The sequence below is a fragment of the Trachurus trachurus genome (genome assembly GCF_905171665.1).
Source record: "Trachurus trachurus genome assembly, chromosome: 9".
NCBI classification, from domain to species: domain Eukaryota; kingdom Metazoa; phylum Chordata; class Actinopteri; order Carangiformes; family Carangidae; genus Trachurus; species Trachurus trachurus.
Genome location: NC_139895.1, coordinates 4,619,613 through 4,639,885, shown reverse-complemented (window position 1 = coordinate 4,639,885; position 20,273 = coordinate 4,619,613). Strand labels below are relative to the sequence as shown.

Below are 20,273 nucleotides of genomic sequence, written 5' to 3'. Positions count from 1 at the left end.
CGCACCATGAGTTAGCAGCCCCCGCCCTTGTCAGGCATCAATTGGTCCTCGTGCTACGTCACCACATTCACGCGCATCCCTTGGCTGCACACACAGCCCTTCATGCCGTTCTCTCTCCTCATTGGATAACACTTGTATCCCACAAGGAAAATTTTCTCCTCGGGTTACAGCAGAGCAGAGTGACGGAGAGACTCGTGTTTAGGCTGAAATACTTCATGTAAGTGATTGCTGACGGAAAATAGGACTATTTAGGACTTATATTAACAAAAACATTCCACTGATATCTGCTTTAATGGGTGCTCACACTTCCATATTTCTAATTCAATTGAATTATTCTCTGCTCGTGACCCCTGGTGTACTTTTATTTCTATTTATTTATTTATGTATTTATTTATTTTCTGTATCATTTATTTGTTTTTCAGTTATTATTAATGTAATATTTACTCTGTTGTTTCTATGATTACTGCACTACTACGATGCATGTATGTTTTGTAAGTGAGTGATAAATAAAGCTGGAAATGAAGTAACAGAAGAACTCCTGTCCTCATATCAAGGCTCCAGATGCCCTGAAACTTTGAGACAGTGCAAGTACATTTTTCATCTTCTTTCGCATTTACAACCAGCAAAATTGGCTTTTTTTATTTTCCATAAACTGGTGAAATGTGGAAGAGGCGACTGACTCAAAGAATCTGGACTCTGTCCTGACAGGATTCAGGTCAATGTGTGTGAGGATCATGAATGAAACGGAAACGTGAATATTTGCTTTGTGAGTCGATTCACACAGAGTGTTCACCCTAACCCGACATCTTATGCTTGTGCTCCTAAAACTTTAAATTTGGGTGTTCACTCTGATCCTGGTATAAAATGTTACTCTGCATAAACTCACATGTTTTTATATGAATAGAAGAATATATCACATATTCACAGTCGGCTTTAACATGGCGATGGTTCAGGTTCAGCAGCTTTAAGTTCATGAAGAGGATCTTCAGCTTCAGACTGAAGCTTTGATCACTGATGAACTTTTCACTTCAGCTCAGAGGACACACAACTTCTCTATGAAACAACCTGTGTGTGTGTGTTGTGTCAGCCATCACACTGTGTTACAGCCTGTTGACAGATGTGCCAGATGTGTTCAGAGTCGACACTGACAGGGAAAATGATCATGATCATAATAATAATAATGAATGATATAATAATAATAACAGTAATACTTGTGTTGGACCTAGGTTGTGTGTGTGTGTGTGTGTGTGTGTGTGTGTGTGTGTGTGTGTGTGTGTGTGTGTGTGTGTGTGTGTGTGTGTGTGTGTGCTCTATAAAACCAGTCCTCGTCAGCACGTCGTCAGTTTAACGTCGTTCAGGACAATAAACCTCATGTCGCCTTTCAACACAACATGTGGGAACAACAACACTGAGTGTGTGAGTGTGTGTCACTGTGTCCACACCTTTAACACACCAGCTGCTGAAAGAGACACAGTGTGTGTGTGTGTGTGTGTCAGACCCGGTCCATTATTATTAACTCTGCATGGGAATTAAGTTTCTTGGCACTGACATGTTCCATTGAGGTGAATCTGTGTCAGTCGCTCTCATCACAGCAACAGATTCTGTGCAGGCGACTTCCTATTAACTTCAAAATAAAGGCCTTTAAACCAGTGGTTTTATATCAACAACCATGATTAGATTTAGTTTTATTACAGGAAGTGTTAATTAAAATGTTCTGTCACTGTTTCATATGGATGAAACACAGTGAAATATAGAATAATAATATAGTGAAAATGAATAATTCTGTAAACCTGAGTCTCGTTTCCATCATTATTTATTCTTTTAATGTTTAATTTCATGATTTCAATTATGATTTCAGTGTTTATGTAAAGAGCTGAGCTTATAGTTATAAAAATGATGTTAGCAATGACTCATTTTACTAGTGCAGATATTAATTAATATCAATTAAGACGTTTCAACACGTCTTTTAGCATATTAAATCATATTATCTATTATAACCGAGCAACAAACACATCTGGACTCACAACATTACATTAACTAATAAACATATGACATCCAACTCTCTCCGTTTTCAAAACAAAACTCAAAACTTGCACAGTTTTATACAATGTTGTTAATATTTGCTCTTTTTATCTATTTATTTATTTTTACTGATGTTTTGAATGTTGTTTCTTGTGTTTGGATGTTTTAACTCCTCTGTAAAGTCTCCTGAGTGGCTTGAAAGGCGCTTTCTAAATAAAATGTATTATAATAATAATAATTATTATATAAAAATCTACCCTCTCTAAGACATCATGAGATGCAGGTTGGTCTGTGCTCAGTGTGTGTGTGTGTGTGTGTGTGCAGCGGTGCGGCTGCAGTGTGTTGATTGACCCGTATGGACTGGCTCTAATCCATATGGACTTCTCCCGGCGCCGTGACGACCACTCGTCTGTCGCCTCATGTGAAGACATTATTCCTCTGAGAGCAGCAGCTATAAATCACTGCTGCTGCCTCGTCAATACACAATCAATGGCCCCGCCAACACACACACACACACACACACACACACACACACACACACACACACACACACACACACACACACACACACACACACACACTTGTATACATATATAGTGTATGAATGTGAGCAGACATTAACACATCTACATCAGATCAGTGGTAAAACACAAACACTCGTCCGTCTCTCGTTGTTTCTCTTTGACTCTATCGACTCAACTATTAAAGCTCAGATCAGATCAGATCAGAGGATTGTGGGTAGTGTAGTTTATGACCCAGCGGATTGTGTTGTTTTCATCTATGGATGTTTTTTTCTAAACAGACACTTGAACGCACCAGCACCACTCTGAGTGTTTCGTCCAATCAGAGGCGAGTATTCTGTAACTGTCAGTGACACAGAGAGCGAGCCTGACGGGAGATCAGCTGTTACGTACAAGAACTCTTTTATCCCCACAGCAGAGCGCATTTTAAACAAAAAGAGATAGATACCTGTTTTTAGGGTGAGATCTACTTGCTGTTTCAGTTTCTATGTGAGTCATGTGAATTTTGTAGCTTTTATGTGAGATTCTTTAATGTGAGTTTTTATGTTGGTGTTTGTATGTCTGGCTGTTTTGGAGCCCAAACTAATGACAATTTTCTGTCCTTGCGATAGACAATAAAGTTTTTTTAATTGAATTGAATTGACTAACCTGGTCAGATCTCTACTGGCTGTTCAGCATCATTCTAACTAATGAGTTAGTTAGTTAGTTAGTTATCCACTCAGTCAGTCAGTCATTTGTTAGTTAGTTAATTAATTAGTTAGTCAGTCAGTCAGTCAGTCAGCTAGTTAGTTAGTTAGTTAGTTATTTATTGGACTAGTAAGTCAGTTATTCAGTTGGTTAGTTAGTTGGATAGCAAGTCAGTTAGTCAATCAGTTAGTTCATTAGTCAGTTATTTATCCATTATTCAGTTAGTCCGTTTTTTATCCAACTACTTAGTCGGTTGGTTAGTTAGTTAGTTAGTCAGTGGTTTAATTAGTTTTTTAGTCATTTATTTATCCATCTAGTTAGTCAGTCAGTTATTTAGCAAACTAGTTAGTTAGTTGGTTGGTTAGTTAGTCAGTCAGTCAATTAATTAGTTACTTAGTTATGTATCTATCCATCTAGTTAGTAAGTTAATTAGACAGTCAGTTAGTCAGTTATTTATCCATCTAGTTAGTCAGTCAGTTTATTGTCTGAATGTTGACAGTGATTAGTGAGATTCTCTTTGTAGATGCATTTAATCTTTGACTGACAGATTTAGTAGATTTATATTTTCATTACTTTCTTTATTCTCATCCTGTCAGAAAACGATACAAAAAGCTGGTCATAAATAAATAAAAGTAAAATAAATCCCCCCTAACCCTCCCCCCTTAGAGAAAACACTGCACTTCAGCATCATGTGTTGTTGTTTGGTGGTGCGTTCACTGACAGCGTGTTCCTCTCAGCTGCTGCTGGTTCATCTGGACCGGGCTCTTTGGAGCTCCAGATGTTTGTTGCAGCCACAAACACGACAGATAAAAATAGACTGTGAGGGAGTTTCTCCGCCCGTCCATCACGCTGATGGATCGGCGCCGCTCCGTCCTGAGGCGACATGCCGACTAAAAGAGAAAAAAGTCATTTCTCAACACATCTGTGTGTCCGGCAGGGACAACACACATCTGTGTTAGTGCTCGGCGCCGGTGATAAATCTCCAACACGTCGGCTGTTTATCAACACACACAAACACTCCGGCTGCAGAGCGGCACGCGAACGCTTCGACTTAATTGTGTTTTGAGAATTTTCTCGGCTCAGAGCGGAGAGCGGCGGGAAAACATGAAAGAGGCTCCGAGTTGTTCCTGAGCGTCAATAAATCATTTATCATTAGAGACGTTCCTCTGATTACAGCAGAAGACACCGTCTGCTCCGCTGGTTACCCACAATGCACCTCTCTTATGGAGCCATTTCCCTGACATTAAAGGGACAACGAGGAGTTTTGGAAAAGCAAAGTGTTTTCACACTACATTTATGAGCCTCCGCACTGTGAAATTCTTTGACCGGCGCAAGACAGACTCATGTTTTCATTCATCAAGAATTAAAGTCCGAGGTTGGAAGACGATCACATACCGTCGTAGTTCCGACCATAAACGGCGATTCGGCAGCGTTATAAACGCTGGTCGGCTCGCCCAGCATTTCCACCACCACTAATAATAACAAAATAACCATAGAGATAAAACGATTAATTTATAGAAAATGGGCCCATTAACAAGTGGTAACATAGATTCATCCACATTAATATTAGACTTTTTTATAACCAAATAGAAACTCCTCGTTGTCCCTTTAAAAGTTGGCATTAAAAACAGAATTTGGCATTGTAATAAAAGTTGTATTGACACTGAAACAAGTATCGGCATTGAAAAATGTTGGAACACAGGCATAAAAAATACAATATTTAATTTGGATTTTTTAAAAATATATTATCATGTAGTTTTCGATGTCAGTCTTCAGATTTCTTCTTCATGTCCATCTTTTTCAGTGTGTTTTTTTACACTGCATTTTCCCCCACTGGTCTCACTGGTTTTCAGTTTCAATTTTTTTTTTTTTCTGTTTCAATGTTCTTTCTTTCAATGCCAAGTTACTGTCAGGGTTTTGGCATGGAGGAGGGGAGGGTCTGAGGGGAGGGGCTAGGGACGCATGAAGAAGAAATCTGAAGACTGACATTGAAAACTACATGATAATGTAAAAATGCAAAAATCCAAATTAAATATTGTATTTTTTATGCCTGTGTTCCAACATTTTTCAATGCCGATACTTGTTTCAGTGTCAATACAACTTTTATTACAATGCCAAATTTTATTTTCAATGCCAACTTTTAATGTCAGGGAAATAGCTCCATACTCTCTCAGCAGGAGAAGTGACACATCCTGTTTGTTAAAGGTCTGACGATAAAGGTCAAACTCATTGAACAACAAATATTTAATCAGTGTTAATTGAACGAGTCCAACAACAATTAGTCATCAGAGGTTAAATGTTAATCAGCTGATTAGGACTCAAAGGTCTGAACGTTGAATACCAACATCGGCTCTGTCCTCACATGTTCTCTACCTCTGGTATCTGAATGAAATGAAGGAGTTTTCTTTCAGTTTTCATGACATTTCATCACCTTCTTCTTCCACCAGCGCTGCTTCACGACCTCCAGCGTCATCACAGCTGAATTATCTGAGGGTTGGAGCTTTTTAACTTCTGTAAAAAGACTTGACAACACCGTGCCGTGTTGGAAATGTTGTAAAATAACCGTGTCTCTGTCTCTGTAGTTCAATAGAACAAAGTGGGATAAAGAACGACAGCGATCTTTGTTAAAACACAGTAGGTGAAATAAATAACCGATGAGTTCGTCCCCAGACCGACGGACCAACAATCACTGACCACGTTTACACAAAGTGGAAAAACTGACAGTACAACAACTCATAAATCCAGATGAGAAGAAACACAACTGGACAAAGAGAAATGGAGAAAATGGACGACTTTGGTGAGATGTAAATGAAGTGAATGATGGATGGAGGTTTGTGTTTATTGTTCTCTTTTATTAATCTCATGTGAATAAAGAAAAAGCTGCAGAATCTGAGTTTAGATATTCTGCTTCTTCACCTGAGGATGAAACCAGACCATCATAACGACTCATACAACATCTAATGTTGTTAATAGGGGTGTTCCAACAAGGGTACCTCACGATTTGATTCGATTTCAATTATGGGAGCTTCGATTCTTTGATTATAACGATTGTCGATTCGATTATTGGTGCCACGATTCTTCGATTATTGCGATTTTTAATGCTTTTTTCCATACAAGATTGATTTTGTCTTCATCTGTGGCTACATTTGTAAATAAATAGCCTATCACTTAACTCAGTTGCTCTAAAATTAGACTTATTAACCCTCCTGTTGTCCTCCTGGGTCAAGGAAGGAAGGCAAGGCAAGGCAAGGCAATTTTATTTGTATAGCCCGTTTTTACAAACAGTTTGTCTCAAAGGGCTTTACATGGCATCGTAACAACATCCTCTGTCCTTAGACCCTCACATCGACTGAGGAAAAACTCCATGGAAAGGAAGGACAAAGGGAAAGATGGAAGGAAAGAAGGAAGGGAAAAAGGAAAGTAAGATAGAAGGAGGGAGGGAACAGATTGGGTCAAAAAGGAAGGAAGAAGTAAGGACGAAGGGAAGGAAGGGAAAAAGGAAGGAAGAAGGGAAAGAAGGGAGGGGACAGATCAGGTCAATTGGATCAAAAGAGGAAGGAAAGAAGGAAAGGAATAAGGATTGTGGAAAGACCTGGTTTTAAATCGGTTTTCCCCATGCAGGATTAATAAGGCTAAAGCTAAGCTAAGATAACAGAGAAAACTACACGTTTGAGTGAACGAGTGGAAAAAGTGAAGATGTGTGAGTGACACATCACTAGTAACCTTTAATTCCTGTGTGATGATGCATACACACACGCTTCCTGATCGGCTCCATATGCACATGTACTGTACGTACATGCTCTATCCCATAAACAGCTCGGGCCTCCAGAACCAGATCTGAGCCGCCCGCGGACCCCGGAGATCAAAGAGCTCCACGAAACAAAACACACACAGAGAGAAAAAAAAAAGAAACGTCCCATTTTCACTAAAAGCACTAATGAGTCTTTTAAACAGCGGCGCCGTAAACACATCAATCATAAAGTAGCGCGTGGTTATTAATTTGGCTCGTCGCGGCGGTGGTTTAAACACTGCGAGTTCCTTCAGTCCATTTATGTTCACATGGTTTCTCCTGATCCGTCGCTCGGCGCCGACACCGGCTTCAAACCCTCGGACCGAGAGGCGTTCAAGGCCTCGACGACTCGGCCGCGTAAACAAACCACAACCAACTCCTCCGATGATGGATTTAGTTGAAATGACACGCGAGGCGGAGGGGGGGGGGAGAAGAAATGACACGGAGGAAGAAAAAGTTCAGAAAAAGAAACAGTCAGCAGAAAAAAACAAACCTGAGAAAGATGATGTGTGTGTGTGTGTGTGTGTGTGTGTGTGTGTGTGTGTGTGTGTGTGTGTGTGTGTGTGTGTGTGTGTGTGTGTGTGTGTGTGTGTGTGTTTCACGCTGATATAAAGAGCCATCAGTCTTCAGCTCCAAATGTTCCCATCAAGTAAACATCAATAAATATGTATGAAGAGAAAGAGAAAGAGGGAGGGAGGTGTTAGGAAATCAAGAGGAAGAAGAGAAAGGAGGAGGAGGAGGAAGAGGAAGGAGGATGAAGAAGACAAAAAAGAAGGAGGAAGAAGAGGAAGAGTAAGGAAGAGGATGAGGAAGAAGAAGAAGAAGACGGAAGAGGAAGAGGAGGGAGAGAGAAGAAGGAGACGAAGGAGGAGAAGAAGGAGACAAATGAGGAGAAAGACGATGGGGAAGAAGAGGAAGGAGGGAGAAAAAGGAGACAAAGGAGGAGGAGGAAGAGGAAAAAGAGGAAGGAAGAGGAAGAGGAAAGGAGGAGGAGAGGAAGGAGGAGGGGGAGGAAGAAAACAAAGTAGGAGAAAGAAGGAGACGAAGGAGGAGGAAGAAGATGGGGAAGAAGAAGAAGAAGAGGAAGGAGGAGAAGGAGGAAAAAGGAGGAAGAGGAACAAGAAGAGGAAAAAGGAGACGGAGGAGGAGGAGGAAGAGGAGGAGGAGGGAGGAGGACAAGGAAGACAAATAGTCCATGAGCCAGACCACCAATCGCAATCGAAAGGGTGGGCAAATTCTTGTTGCTATTTTATTATTCCTATATATGTCCAGATTATTAATTGGTATGATAACCTTCGCACAAGAGTAGCTTAACAATATTTATCATGCATTCACTATTTTGACCATAAAAATGCCATATACACCAATTATGGCCATTCTCCGATGTTGCACATTTCATAATTTGTGTGCCACTACTGATGATTTAGAGTGCCTTTGCAGTTGCAGAAAGGCCCTGCAGATAATATTTGTTTGCACCACTAGTTGGCGCTAATTCCACTGGGTGCATGAGGGAGCGAGGGGGAAAATCGGCTTTAATACTGCTGTTAGCAGGAAGTAGCAGAGGACTTATGTGAAATCACATTATACAGGGAACATTTTTAATGTTTATATATACATCCAAGGTTAAGAAGGCTAAGATGTAGTGAGTAAAGATGACATTAACTCATTGAGTGCCAACCACGTAATTTCTCGTTTTTCGTTCCCATGCGTTGAGTGCCAAAAACGAGATTTTTCGTTTTTTGCCTTTTTTTTAAATTATGAAAATAGACACTTTAATACACATTATATGTAAATTTGGGGACTCTATGACGAGGTGAACTGAAATAGATGACGATCAAAGTCACATGACAGCTCATGATCTGGAAGTTTTTATCATAACTCGGCTTTTGCAAAAGGAGTTCTGCATGCAGATGCAGCAGCTGCTCTGCTCTCACCCGCGAGGCTGCAGCAGCAGCTCGGAGCAGAAACAGGAAGCTCTCAGCCGACTGTCCCGCCCGGTCTTCATCTGGAGCAACACCGTGTCCTCCCCAAAGTCCTCCCGCGGTAAAATCTGATGGTCTCTGGGCCAAAGCAGACCGGCATCACCGACCCGTACCACAGAAGGACCGCGACCACCGGCGGGACCGGTCTTCCCGAGGCGCTGTGGCCGACAGACCCTCACGTTCCGCGGCTAGAGGCTGTGACACGGCACGGTGCGTCTGTGTTATTGTTGTTTAGTGGCGCCCCCCCGCCCCCGATGGTGGTTTTGTGAATAGAACAACAATTGTTGAATATATTTATCTTATACGAGCCCTTTGATCCAGAAATGCGAGTGTGAGAAGAGCGACAGGCACAAACAGAGCAGCTTTCATAAAAGACACTCTATCTCCTTTTCTAGAAAAAAAGGAGGGATTTTGGTGAAACCCAGCCATGTTTAGCTTGACTTTTCTCAGGAACGGTGGCACGTAGAAACAAACGGTTTGTGGTCATTTGAAGCATAAAGTTAAACCTTTCAATTGAGCTACAGTATGTGTTGGTGGCAATAATATAGAATACACTATGGCTCTACATAAAAAGTCAAAAATGGTCTAAATTGCCGGTACACTTGACTAAAACTTTGGAAAGGAGCGCGGCACTCAATGAGTTAACATTATAGCATATTACATCCATAGGTTTAGGGGGAACTGGGGCATTGTTCATTAGGCTGACTGCAGAGAGGAAGAAACTGTTCTTGTGGCGTGAGGTCCGGGTCCTGGAGATGTACAGCTCTTGAAGAGATGGGAGGCTGCAGCCGATCGTCCTCTGGGCAGAGTGAATGACACGCTGCAGTTTGGCCTTGTCTCTGGCTGTAGCTGCAGCACACCAGACTGACATGGAGGATGTGAGGATGGATTCAGTGGTGGCAGTGTAGAAGTTCACCAGCATCTTCACAGGGAGGTGAAACTTCTTCAGCTGCAGCAGGAAGTATAGCCTATCCTCTGCTGAGGCTTCTTGGTGAGGGAGCTGATGTTCTGCTCCCATTGGAGCTCCTGGGAGATGGTGGTGCCAAGGAAGAGGAAGGACTCAACCAGGGTCGCTGTAGAGTCACAGAGGATGACAGGGGGGAGGGCAGCTTGGTCCTTTCTGAAGTCCACTATCATCTCCACTGTCTTCAGAGCGTTGGGCTCCAGGTTGTTCATGCTGCACCATGACACCAGAGGGTCCGTCTCGCTGCTGTAGGCCGACTCGTCCCCATCAGAGATGAGGCCGATGAGGGTGGTGTCAGCAAATTTCAGGAGCTTGACAGACTGGTGTCCAGATGTGCAGCTGTTGGTGTACAGGGAGAACAGCAGAGGAGAAAGGACGCAACCTTGGGGGGATCCAGTGCTGATGGTCCGGGTGTCAGAGACATGCTTCCCCAGCCTCACGAACTACCGTCTGTCAGTCAGGAAGTCCGTAATCCACCTGCACATGGAGTCAGGCACATTAAGCTGGGAGAGCTTGTCACGGAGCAGAGCTGGGATGATCGTATTGAAGGCAGAGCTGAAGTCCACAAACTGTATCCTGGCGTAGGATCCTGGGAAGTCCAGGTGCTAGTGGAGGGCCATGTTTACAGCATCATCTACAGATCTGTTGGCTCTGTAGGTGAACTGTAATGTCCTTAAGGTGGGTCAAGACGAGGCACTCAAAAGTCTTCATGACCACAGAAGTCAGAGCAACGGGTCTGTAGTCATTAAGGCCTGTGAGCCTTGTCTTTTTGGGAACTGGAACAATGGCTGAGGCCTTGAAGCAAGCTGGCACATGACAGTTCTCCAGTGAGGTGTAAAAATGTGTGTGAACACCGAAGACAGCTGATTGGCTCAGTGCTTCAGGGTGGAGGGGGAGACTTATACCCCTTTCCCACTGGCCAAAAAACCCATTTAAACCCACAAACGCACTGACCCGCGTCAACCCGGGACGTCTGTCTGACTACCCATTTCTCCGACCATACATTTCTTTATTTTTGAGTCCATTAGTCCGACCTCCCATTTCTCCGACTTAAGTAGCCCTAACCCTCAACCTTACCCTAAACCTAACCTGAACACTGTAGAATGGGTAGTCGGAGAAATGAGCTGTCGGACTTTTCAGTCGGACTGATGTATGCCCCCCCGTCGACCCGCGTCAAATGACTCGGCAAGCGACGCGGGTTAAAATCGCCTTCAATCGGCTCGGCTCTGATCGGCTTGCAGTGGGAACACCAGACCCGGCTCAACCCGCTAATTTATGTGATGACATTGGGTGTTACGTGATGCCACATCATCGCACCAGTCGCGTCTCACGTAGGCTACCAAAACAAAGCTCTGCTTGCATTCAAGACTGGGATTTGAAGATCAAAGAACACTGACCAAAAAAGATTGGAAAAAAAAGTAGCGACAGTCTGTTTAACTGACATGTTGTGCCGCGGACGTCCATCATAAGGCGGCCGCGGCAGACTCGCTGTCCTCCGTGGCGGGCGGCTGGGGCATGACACGGTGTTTCTCACACTGCGAATGAAAGCGGGGCGACTGGTTTATGCGGGGGTTAGACAGACAGACCCGGCTCATTTTGGTCAATGGGAAAGGAGCCAAATGCCGATTGTTAGCGGGTCGACCCGCATTTAAAAAACCTGCGTCGACCCGCTGATGTTAGTAGGAAAACGGCTAGAGTTTGGGCCTGCAGCTTTGCATGGGTTCAGCCGTTTAAACAGTCTCTTCACCTCTCCTTCTTTGATTTGATTTGATTTCTATGATGGAGAGAGGTGTGAGAGGTGTGGGGGAGGGTGGCACTTGGGTGTGGGGCTGTGTAGGTTATCCAGGTTTGGAGGAGCTGTTGCTGATCGATGGCTGGTGGTTGGAGCTGTGGGGGATATCAGGTCTGTTCCATTGTCTTTCTAAGCGGCAGTAGAACTCTGTAGGTCATTGACAGAGGGACACTTGAAATACTGTACTGGCAGTATGCTCCACACTATTTGTGACAGAAGGAGCAAGCTCTTTAGTTGATTTTAATTGTGTAAAAAAATATTTGTTTGTTCTTGTTATTGCATGAAAAGTAAAACACTCTAAAAACGTTGGCTATTTCATGTGTATGTTCTAATTTTTATCACATTTTCATTCACATATTCCTGAGGTGAGTCTATTATTATTACAGTAGGGTCTTGATAAAAGGGAAAAACATCCTTGAAGTGATTTAGGCACTGAGTGGTCAACAAACAGCATAATACCGAACAAGCACTATACACAGTTTTCAAGTTTCCACTCTACCGGTCCACCTATTCAACACATGATAACCACCACTAAGCTACCTGTTTGCAATGGTTATCATGCCAAACTGTTCACTAGAGATGTCTACCAAGTCAAAAAAACAAACTAGAAATTGCCCACCCGTTCGATTGCGGGAGGCCAATTTTGGGGTCTTGGCTCATGGACTAAAAGGAGAAGAGGAAGAGGAAAGTGGATGTGAGGAAAGAGGAGGAGGAAGAAGAAGAAGGAGGAAGAAGAAGAAGGAGGAAGAGGAGGAAGAAGAGGAGGACGAGGAAAAAGGAGGAAGAGGTAGAAGAAGGAGATGAAGGAGGAGGAGGAAGAAGAGGAGGGAGGAGGAAGAAGGAGGAGGGAGAAGAAGAAGAGGAAGGAGGAGGATGAGGAAAAAGAAGGAAGAGGAATATGAGGAAGAAGGAGACGAAGGAGGAGGAGGAAGAAGAAGAAGGGGATGAGGGAGGAGGACAAGGAAGACAAAGGAAGAGGAAAGAAGATGGTGAGGAAAAAGGAGGAGGAGGAAGAATGAGGAGGAAGAGGAAGAAGAAGAAGAAGAGGAGGAAGGAGGAGGATGAGGAAAAAGGAGGAAGAGGAAGAAGAGGAGGGAGAAAAAGAAAGAGGAAGGAGGAGGAGGAGGAAAAAGGAGGAAGAGGAAGAAGAAGGAACTCCCTGGTGTCATGTTTCAGACAGAAACCATGTGACTGAAATGAAACAACTTCTCTCTTCACACTCTGACGTTCCCATGGTTACATGACGGTTAATAACTAACTAACTACCACACCTGGTCACGTGACGCTATAGTCAGATTTTTCCCTGTTAAAAGGGTTTCCATGGAGTTTTTCCTCAGTGGATGTGAGGGTCTAAGGACAGAGGATGTTGTTATTATGGGATGTAAAAGCCCTTTGAGACAAACTGTTGGTAAAAAACCGGCTATACAAATAAAATTGCCTAGTGGACGACGATGTGTCCCGGTCCTCTGCTCCGTCTCCTCTGGTCTGTTTGGCTTGTTCAGCTGAATTTTATCTGCTCCTCTGTCCCATAAAACCTTCCTATTGACAGCAGCTCCACATCGACCCCCCCTCTCCTCCTCTTCTCCTCCTCCTCCCCCTCTCCCTCCATATCCAGCCCACATTTTTCTTCCCTATGAGTATTAGTTTATTGAATAAGTGGCATCTGTTTTCCTGGGCCCGTCACCGTAAGGCGAGGTATTTCTCACTGACGCACAGCGCTGATTTATACGCCGCTCTGACTCTCCCCGCAAAAAAAAATAAAGCTAAGCAAAAAATTTCCAATACATACACACACACACACACATACACACATAGACACACACACACACACACCCTTCCTTCCTCCGTCCGTCCACGCTGTATATAATTAAGTTGGCAGACGCTCTACACACTCCAACACTTTAACGCTCTCTTAACTCTGAGCCACTACACAGTCCCTTCGTCCTGTAGTAACAGCAGCAGCAGCAGCGTCGCCGTGGTGATGATGATGATGATGGTGATGGTGATGATGATGAGTCATAAATCACAGCTACACGTGTGTGAAAACCAGTTTAGAGAAGCCGCGTCGAGTTTCAGCCTCCAGGAAATATTAAACATGATGGAGTGTCGTGTGTTTGGAAAAGGACCGAGATGTATTTCATGTAATTCTCTTTGAAGACGTGAAAAAAAAGTCATGTTAAGTGGCTCTTTAATAACACAGCACCAGTCAAACGCTTGGACACGACACAACGTCTCATTCAACGGCTTTTTCTTTAGTTTTTATCACTTTCTACATTGTAGATTCAGACTGAAGACAGCACAACTATGAAGGAAGTTAAGAGTTATGGAGTAAAGACAAAAGTGAGAATTAAAAGCCAACTGAGATGCTGAAGGTAAAACAGCAACAAGTGCTCAGCTCCTTCAACACCGTTGGAAAACAGATGACAGAATAAAAGTGTGCAAAAAGCTGCCATCAGATTAAAATATGGCTATATATTATACTTTGAAAATCTAAAATCTAAAACACATTCTGCGTTGTTTAACAATTTTGTCTTCACTCCATAACTCCACATGTGTTCCTTTATGTCTTCAGTTTGAATCTACAATGTAGAAAGTAATAAAAATAAAGAAAAACCACAGTGTCCAAACGTTACTCAGTCTTCTTGCTGAATGTCTTGATCTTCTCACCTTGAAACACGGAGCTGAGAGAATAAATCTCAAAGAGTCTTTCTTATAGTCAGGCAAACTGTAAGTGGTCAAGGTAATGTCCACGGTTGTTTAAGGTTTCATAATTAATCGTACCACCGTGTAACCAAATTCCTACATTTCTCATACCAATTCCCTAAACTTCCCACAATCCAATGCACACTTTCTATTATTGCTCAGTTGCTTTGCTTTTTGTCTATGCAGAGTAAAAAAGAAGAGAAGGTGGTTTATATAAGTTCTTTAAGTTCTTGAAGACGTTTGGCCTCTCAGACCAGTGGAAACGACTCTTAAAACCACCTCCAAGGTCTTTGACCCCTTCCACACTGGTCTTTAGAACTGAAGAAGCCTTTTGGATGAAAGACGTCATGAAGAACTCCAAGAAGTCCAGTCCTTCAACTTCTAACTACGAGGAGTTTTGGAAAGCAAAGTGTTTTCACACTACATTTCCCATGAGCCTCAGCGCGCACGGTGAAATTCCTGGACCGGCGCAAGACAGACGAAAGTGAAAATATTTGCCAACAATGTTTTCATTCATCAAAAATGAAAGCTGTCTCTGTATTTACCTCTAAAACAACTCTGTCTGTTATTTTAGAGAAACATTTAACATTAAATACAGAGACTGCTTGATGAAAAACGCGCATCAGCGGTTTTGCATGAATTTCCCTCTAAAACAACTCTGTGTGGTAACGTTGTGTTATTATCTCATAGTGTGGTGAATGTGCAGGTCACAACTTGTCCACCAGAGCGTTGTGGAGTTGTTGGATTGTGTATTTGATGAGTTTGATGAGGGAAACCAAGAAATCCCATAATGAGCCTCCGTAGCGTAGCTCTGAGCAGCTCACGGCTCTGCTCCGCCGTTCTAAAAACAACTTGCACCGACAATTAAAGGTAACGAACCTACTGCTATGACTATAGGTAGATTATGGCAATGGGGCCAATTTGCCAAAAAAATGTTGAACTATCCCTTTAAGCCAGGCGGTGTTTCCTACCTGTCGGGGTTCTGCGGACACACATGCATCTGCAGCAGGATCCTCTGGGTGAAGGTCTTGAAGCACTGGCCGCACTTCCACAGGTGCCAGTCGCTGAACTCGCTGCTCAGCTGGCTGGTGGAGGTGGGGCTGGCCAGCACCCGCTGGTTCTTGGAGCCCAGCGGGCCGAAGCCCGAGTCCGACGGGATGCCCACGCCCACCTTGTCCAGCAGGGAGAAGCTCCGGGGGCAGGGGGAGTGGGGGAAGACCATGGAGCGCATGTGGACGGAGGAGGAGGGGGGGGAAGAGGAGGAGGAAGAGGAGGAGGTGGGTTTGCCGTTCTTGCTGAAGGACTGGAGCGACTCCTGCCGGGTCATGGCCTCCACCACGGTGGCCGGGACGTTCACTGGAGACCAGAGGGACAAGGACACGGGTTAGAGACAGAGTTTCATAAAAAAAATCAACACTTATCAACGTTTCGGTCTATTGACCTTCATCAGGACCCAGTATTTTACTTTACTGCTGTGTGACTTCCTTTTAAAAAATAAGCACACTCATGCAATTAACTGATCACAGCTGTGTGTAGTTGTCAGAGGAAGTGACATCATTACAGACAGGGAGAGAAACTTGGAGCTTGACACATTCAAACATAATCCATTTTGGACCGCAATAGAACACATGTAGTATTCTAGAAAAGCAGAAAAAAAGAGAAAAAAAGACTGATTTTCACAATAAAAGTCCCCCGATAATAAAACCACTGTTTCCAACAGATGTTTGGGTTCAGCTGTAACACCACCAGTGTCCAAGTTCAACTGTCACATACAGCTGTGTATTATGATCATCATATGTAGAAAAACAAACAGCTGGATTAAAACTGTTAAAACTGTATTTTAATATACAAATTTGTAGAAGATCTTATCAAACTCAACTTTTCAGTCACATTTCGCAATAACACAGACGACTGCTGCTGTTTTCATTTGTTTCATTCTATCTTAAGAATTACATTTCCTGTGCTCCTTCTGTTCTACCATTTATTCTTCTTATTCTGTTCCATCTTTTTATCCTTGACCTTGAGAGAAAGCAACACGTAAAGTTTGTATAAAGAAGAAAAAGACAATACTTGTTATTTTTGCTCAGTTTGCTCAGCTCTAACCTTCCAGAGCGTAGAGACGGGTTTCTGTCGTTCGTTTTAAAAAAACAAACACAATTTTCTTTCAATTTTGTGACTGAAAGATTATCAAAGTTTTTTCCTCTTAAATTGGTGACTTTAAAGGAGACATATTATGGAAATATCACTTTCTGAAGGCTCTTTAACATATATCTGGGTGTTCGTCTTGCCGTCCGGTCCCCAAAATGTGAGAATTGACCAAAAAAATCTGTAATTTTCAGGCTCCCTAGGTTGAAATCCACATGGTTTTATGAACTGTTCCTTTAGTTGTGTCCAGTGATGTAACTAGTTTTTGAATTTGCATAACCCCACCCCTACCTGGTACCGGTAGAAGGGGGCGGGGCCTGGTGAGCAGTGGTTCATTTGCATTTAAAGGGACAGGCACTGAAACCAGCCGTTCTGAACAGGGCTGTTTTGAGAGGATAAAAAGAGCTGTGATGTTTGATCCTTGGGGGATTTTGACCGAAGCATGTCACAGACATGTCTTCAAGACACCTGGGAACTGTTTTAATTTGTGGACAAGTGACAAACTATGTCTCCTTTAACATGTGTGTTTCTGTCTTTGGGTTCTTTGTGAAATGAAAAGGCCTCAGAGACAAATGTCCTGAGCAGCAGAGAAGATGAAGAGCTTCAGGACCGAGAAGTGTTTCTGATGAGTCCAAACTGCATCAACAAGGAAGAAAAGACATTTGATGAAATTGTGTAAATTGGATTGGAGTCTGAAGCAGCTGTCTTCACCTCACGGAGCCGTGCAGGCCTCGGCTGAGTTCTGGTCTGGTCTGTTCTGGTCTGCTTGGACCTGGACTCCATAACCCTTCATTATGTTTGACGTGACATTAGGAGCGATTGTCTTCCTTTAACTGGCTCTCTTTTCATTCTGCCTGGAAAACAAGAGGCCTGCGGATCGTTTCCCCTTCTGTGTCACATCCCGTCGACCTCTGGACCACGACGACCGCGACCTTCTCTCAACCAAAATCTAATCATTTTTTTGCTCTTTAAACTTTAATCCAATGTAAAAAAAAAAGAAAAAAACATCTGGACTTGAGCGCCTGCAGCTTTGGAGGCTTTAACATGCAGCAACATCTCCGTGCTGCATCTCTGCAGATTCCCATCCTTCATCAGCTCACCTCTGCCATCAGGTTAGACACTACAGGTAACTAACAGATATCACCGTGAAACTTCCCAAGTTTATCACTTACATTAAGACAAATATTTTTTGTATTACAAGTTTTGTCAAATGTTATGTTTAAATATGTAAATGAGGCAATATCTGATGAAATATGTGCTAATTTGCATACATTTCCAGAACCGAAATCTGAAAAATGGATAAAGTTACTTTCAAAATTCTTGTTTTATTTTGTTGACATATTAGAGTCAGAAGTTTTTACAGAGGAGATTTTGGATATCTCTTTTTATCACTCTGTAAATGAGAAAATACTGTCACCAGCCCTAAAAAAAATCAAATTTCTCCATGTTTTTATGAATAAAATGTTGTATAAATGAGGCTGTGAATGATATATCAACAATCCCCTCTGTAAAAACCTTCAGAATATACAAAGGGATCAAACTGGAAGGTTTGGTGTCTGTAAGTGCTGCTGAAGTGGAGATTTCTAGCTCAGAGTCTGAGTCTGAAAAACTCTTTCTGAGAAAACGACCTTTAAAGACTTGTACTGTAAAATTCCATAGATTGTTAAAGTAAATCGTACTTTTACGATTTGTTGCGGATACAAAGGAAATGACCATTTTTGGAGCCTAGATAATTGTTCAGGAGAGAGAGAGCTTTACAATGATACCTGACATGACATGGGTCAGACAACAGTAGCATGTTAACTTTTGGTGAATTTAGGAGAAGTCTACTGACAAAGAGACAAAATTAAGTAAAATAAAAACCTTAATGTGGATTTTCTACCATTTCATTTGACTTTTCTGAAAGAATACATGTTATCCTTAACAAAAAAATAGCCAAAAATCTCAAAATTGATCAGTGCATGAATAAACAGTGTTTTTGCCTGTTAGTGTTTCGCCTTAAACTTTAATCTAATGTAAAAAACAAACATCTGGACTTGAGCCGCTGCAGCTCCATGGTTTCCTCTCTTTGTTTGGAAGCTTTAACATGCAGCAACGTGTCCGTGCTGCATCTCTGCAGATTCTCCATCCGTCATCAGCTCACCTCTGCCATCCGGCCACCAGGCTCCATTGATCCTCTAATAACCTTATGAGGAGATAATTACACCATTTGTAAGTCGCCCCGACGGCGCTATCGACGCCCGCGTTACGCGCCGCTCGCCCACTCTTAATTCATTTCGCTACAAACATTGCGTTGACAAAAAATAAAAAGCGCCCGTCGATACGGTTTGGGCTGCGCAGCGCCAGATGCATCATCCAAATGGGAGAATTATGCAGATGACGACGCAGCCTGCAACACTGCTGCAGAGTGTGTGTTTTCTTTTGTGCTTTGTGCGATGTGAAGCTGAAAGTTTTCACAGCATCGGCCTCCGTCTCAGCATCACACTGCAAAAACTCTAAATTTTTTCCAAGAATATTTGTCTTATTTCTTGTTAAAATGTCTCATTTCTAGTCAAAACTAAACTCTTTCCACTTTAAATAAGACTCATCACCTAAAAATTTACTTGTTTTTAGATCATTTTCACTTGAAATAAGTAGAAAATGTTTTTGTGCTTGTAATAAGGAAGAAAAACTTGCTCCACTATCAGATTTTTCTACTTATTTCAAGTGAAAATCTGCTTGAAAGAAGTAAAAAGTGTCTAAAAACAAGCTACTTTTTATGTGATGAGTCTTATTTTAAGTAGAATTAGATTTGTTTTGACTAGAAATGTCATTTTGACTAGAAATAAGGTAAGATATTTGAGTTTTTGCAGTGCAGACACTCTATTTATGGTGAATTGGCGACGTCCTGTCTCTTCATCGTCGAGTGTTGATCTGTTTTTTTTATATTTGACGTCAAAATGAACTTAAACTGATCTGGATCAACCTCGTGAACCACAGACGCCCACGTTACATTTTGGTTCTGATGTGGCTGAAGGAATAAAAACAATAAATGTCTGACTTTCATTAAACATCTTAAACATTCACATTCGGTTTCTCGGGGAACGAAGTTTTGACGTATTTATGATGTTGATGTGAAGCGCTGGTGACAGACGTTGGAGCTCCACTCAGAGTTACTGTAGTTCTCTGTTTGTCTTCCTGTCACTCACTTTGACTGGATATACATCACATTCTTCTGTATAATAATAATAATAATAATAGTAATACATTTTATTTATATAAAGCTTTTCAAAACAGAGGGTTAGTACAAAGTGCTTTACAATGTAAAAATATACAATGTGATGTTTTTATTCCTGCACTGTCTTTTTATTCCGTCTTAATTTACCGTCCATTATCACTATTTTACTTATTATTGTTATTATTAAAGGGAACAAAGAATGAAAAGAAACAGAAAAAGAGGAAAGAAAGAGGATTAAGTCAAACTAATATGTCATAAACGACCTGATGAACCTGTCTGATTATCTTATAGGTCAAAACTATTAGTGACATCATCATCATCATGGGAAATAAAACACTGAAACGCAGTCGTCTTGTTTCATTTTTGTGCAAAAAAAAAGAAAAAAAAGTCTGTTTTGTATATTAAAGAGTTTTAAACAAGAGATGAATTATAGATTCTGTTATTGTTAAT

At 42.0% G+C, this 20,273-nt stretch overlaps 1 protein-coding gene across 1 annotated transcript in view; it reads right to left on the bottom strand.

Annotated features, from left to right (window-relative positions):
- Nucleotides 1-20,273, bottom strand: part of prdm6 (PR domain containing 6) — a gene marked incomplete at its 3' end in the record, with an annotated part of 110,056 nt that overhangs the window by 11,912 nt on the left and 77,871 nt on the right. The window contains exon 7 of the mRNA XM_083979018.1: nt 15,433-15,817. Within this exon, the coding sequence (XP_083835144.1) occupies nt 15,433-15,817 (385 nt within the window). The remainder of the gene's footprint in view (nt 1-15,432; nt 15,818-20,273) is intronic.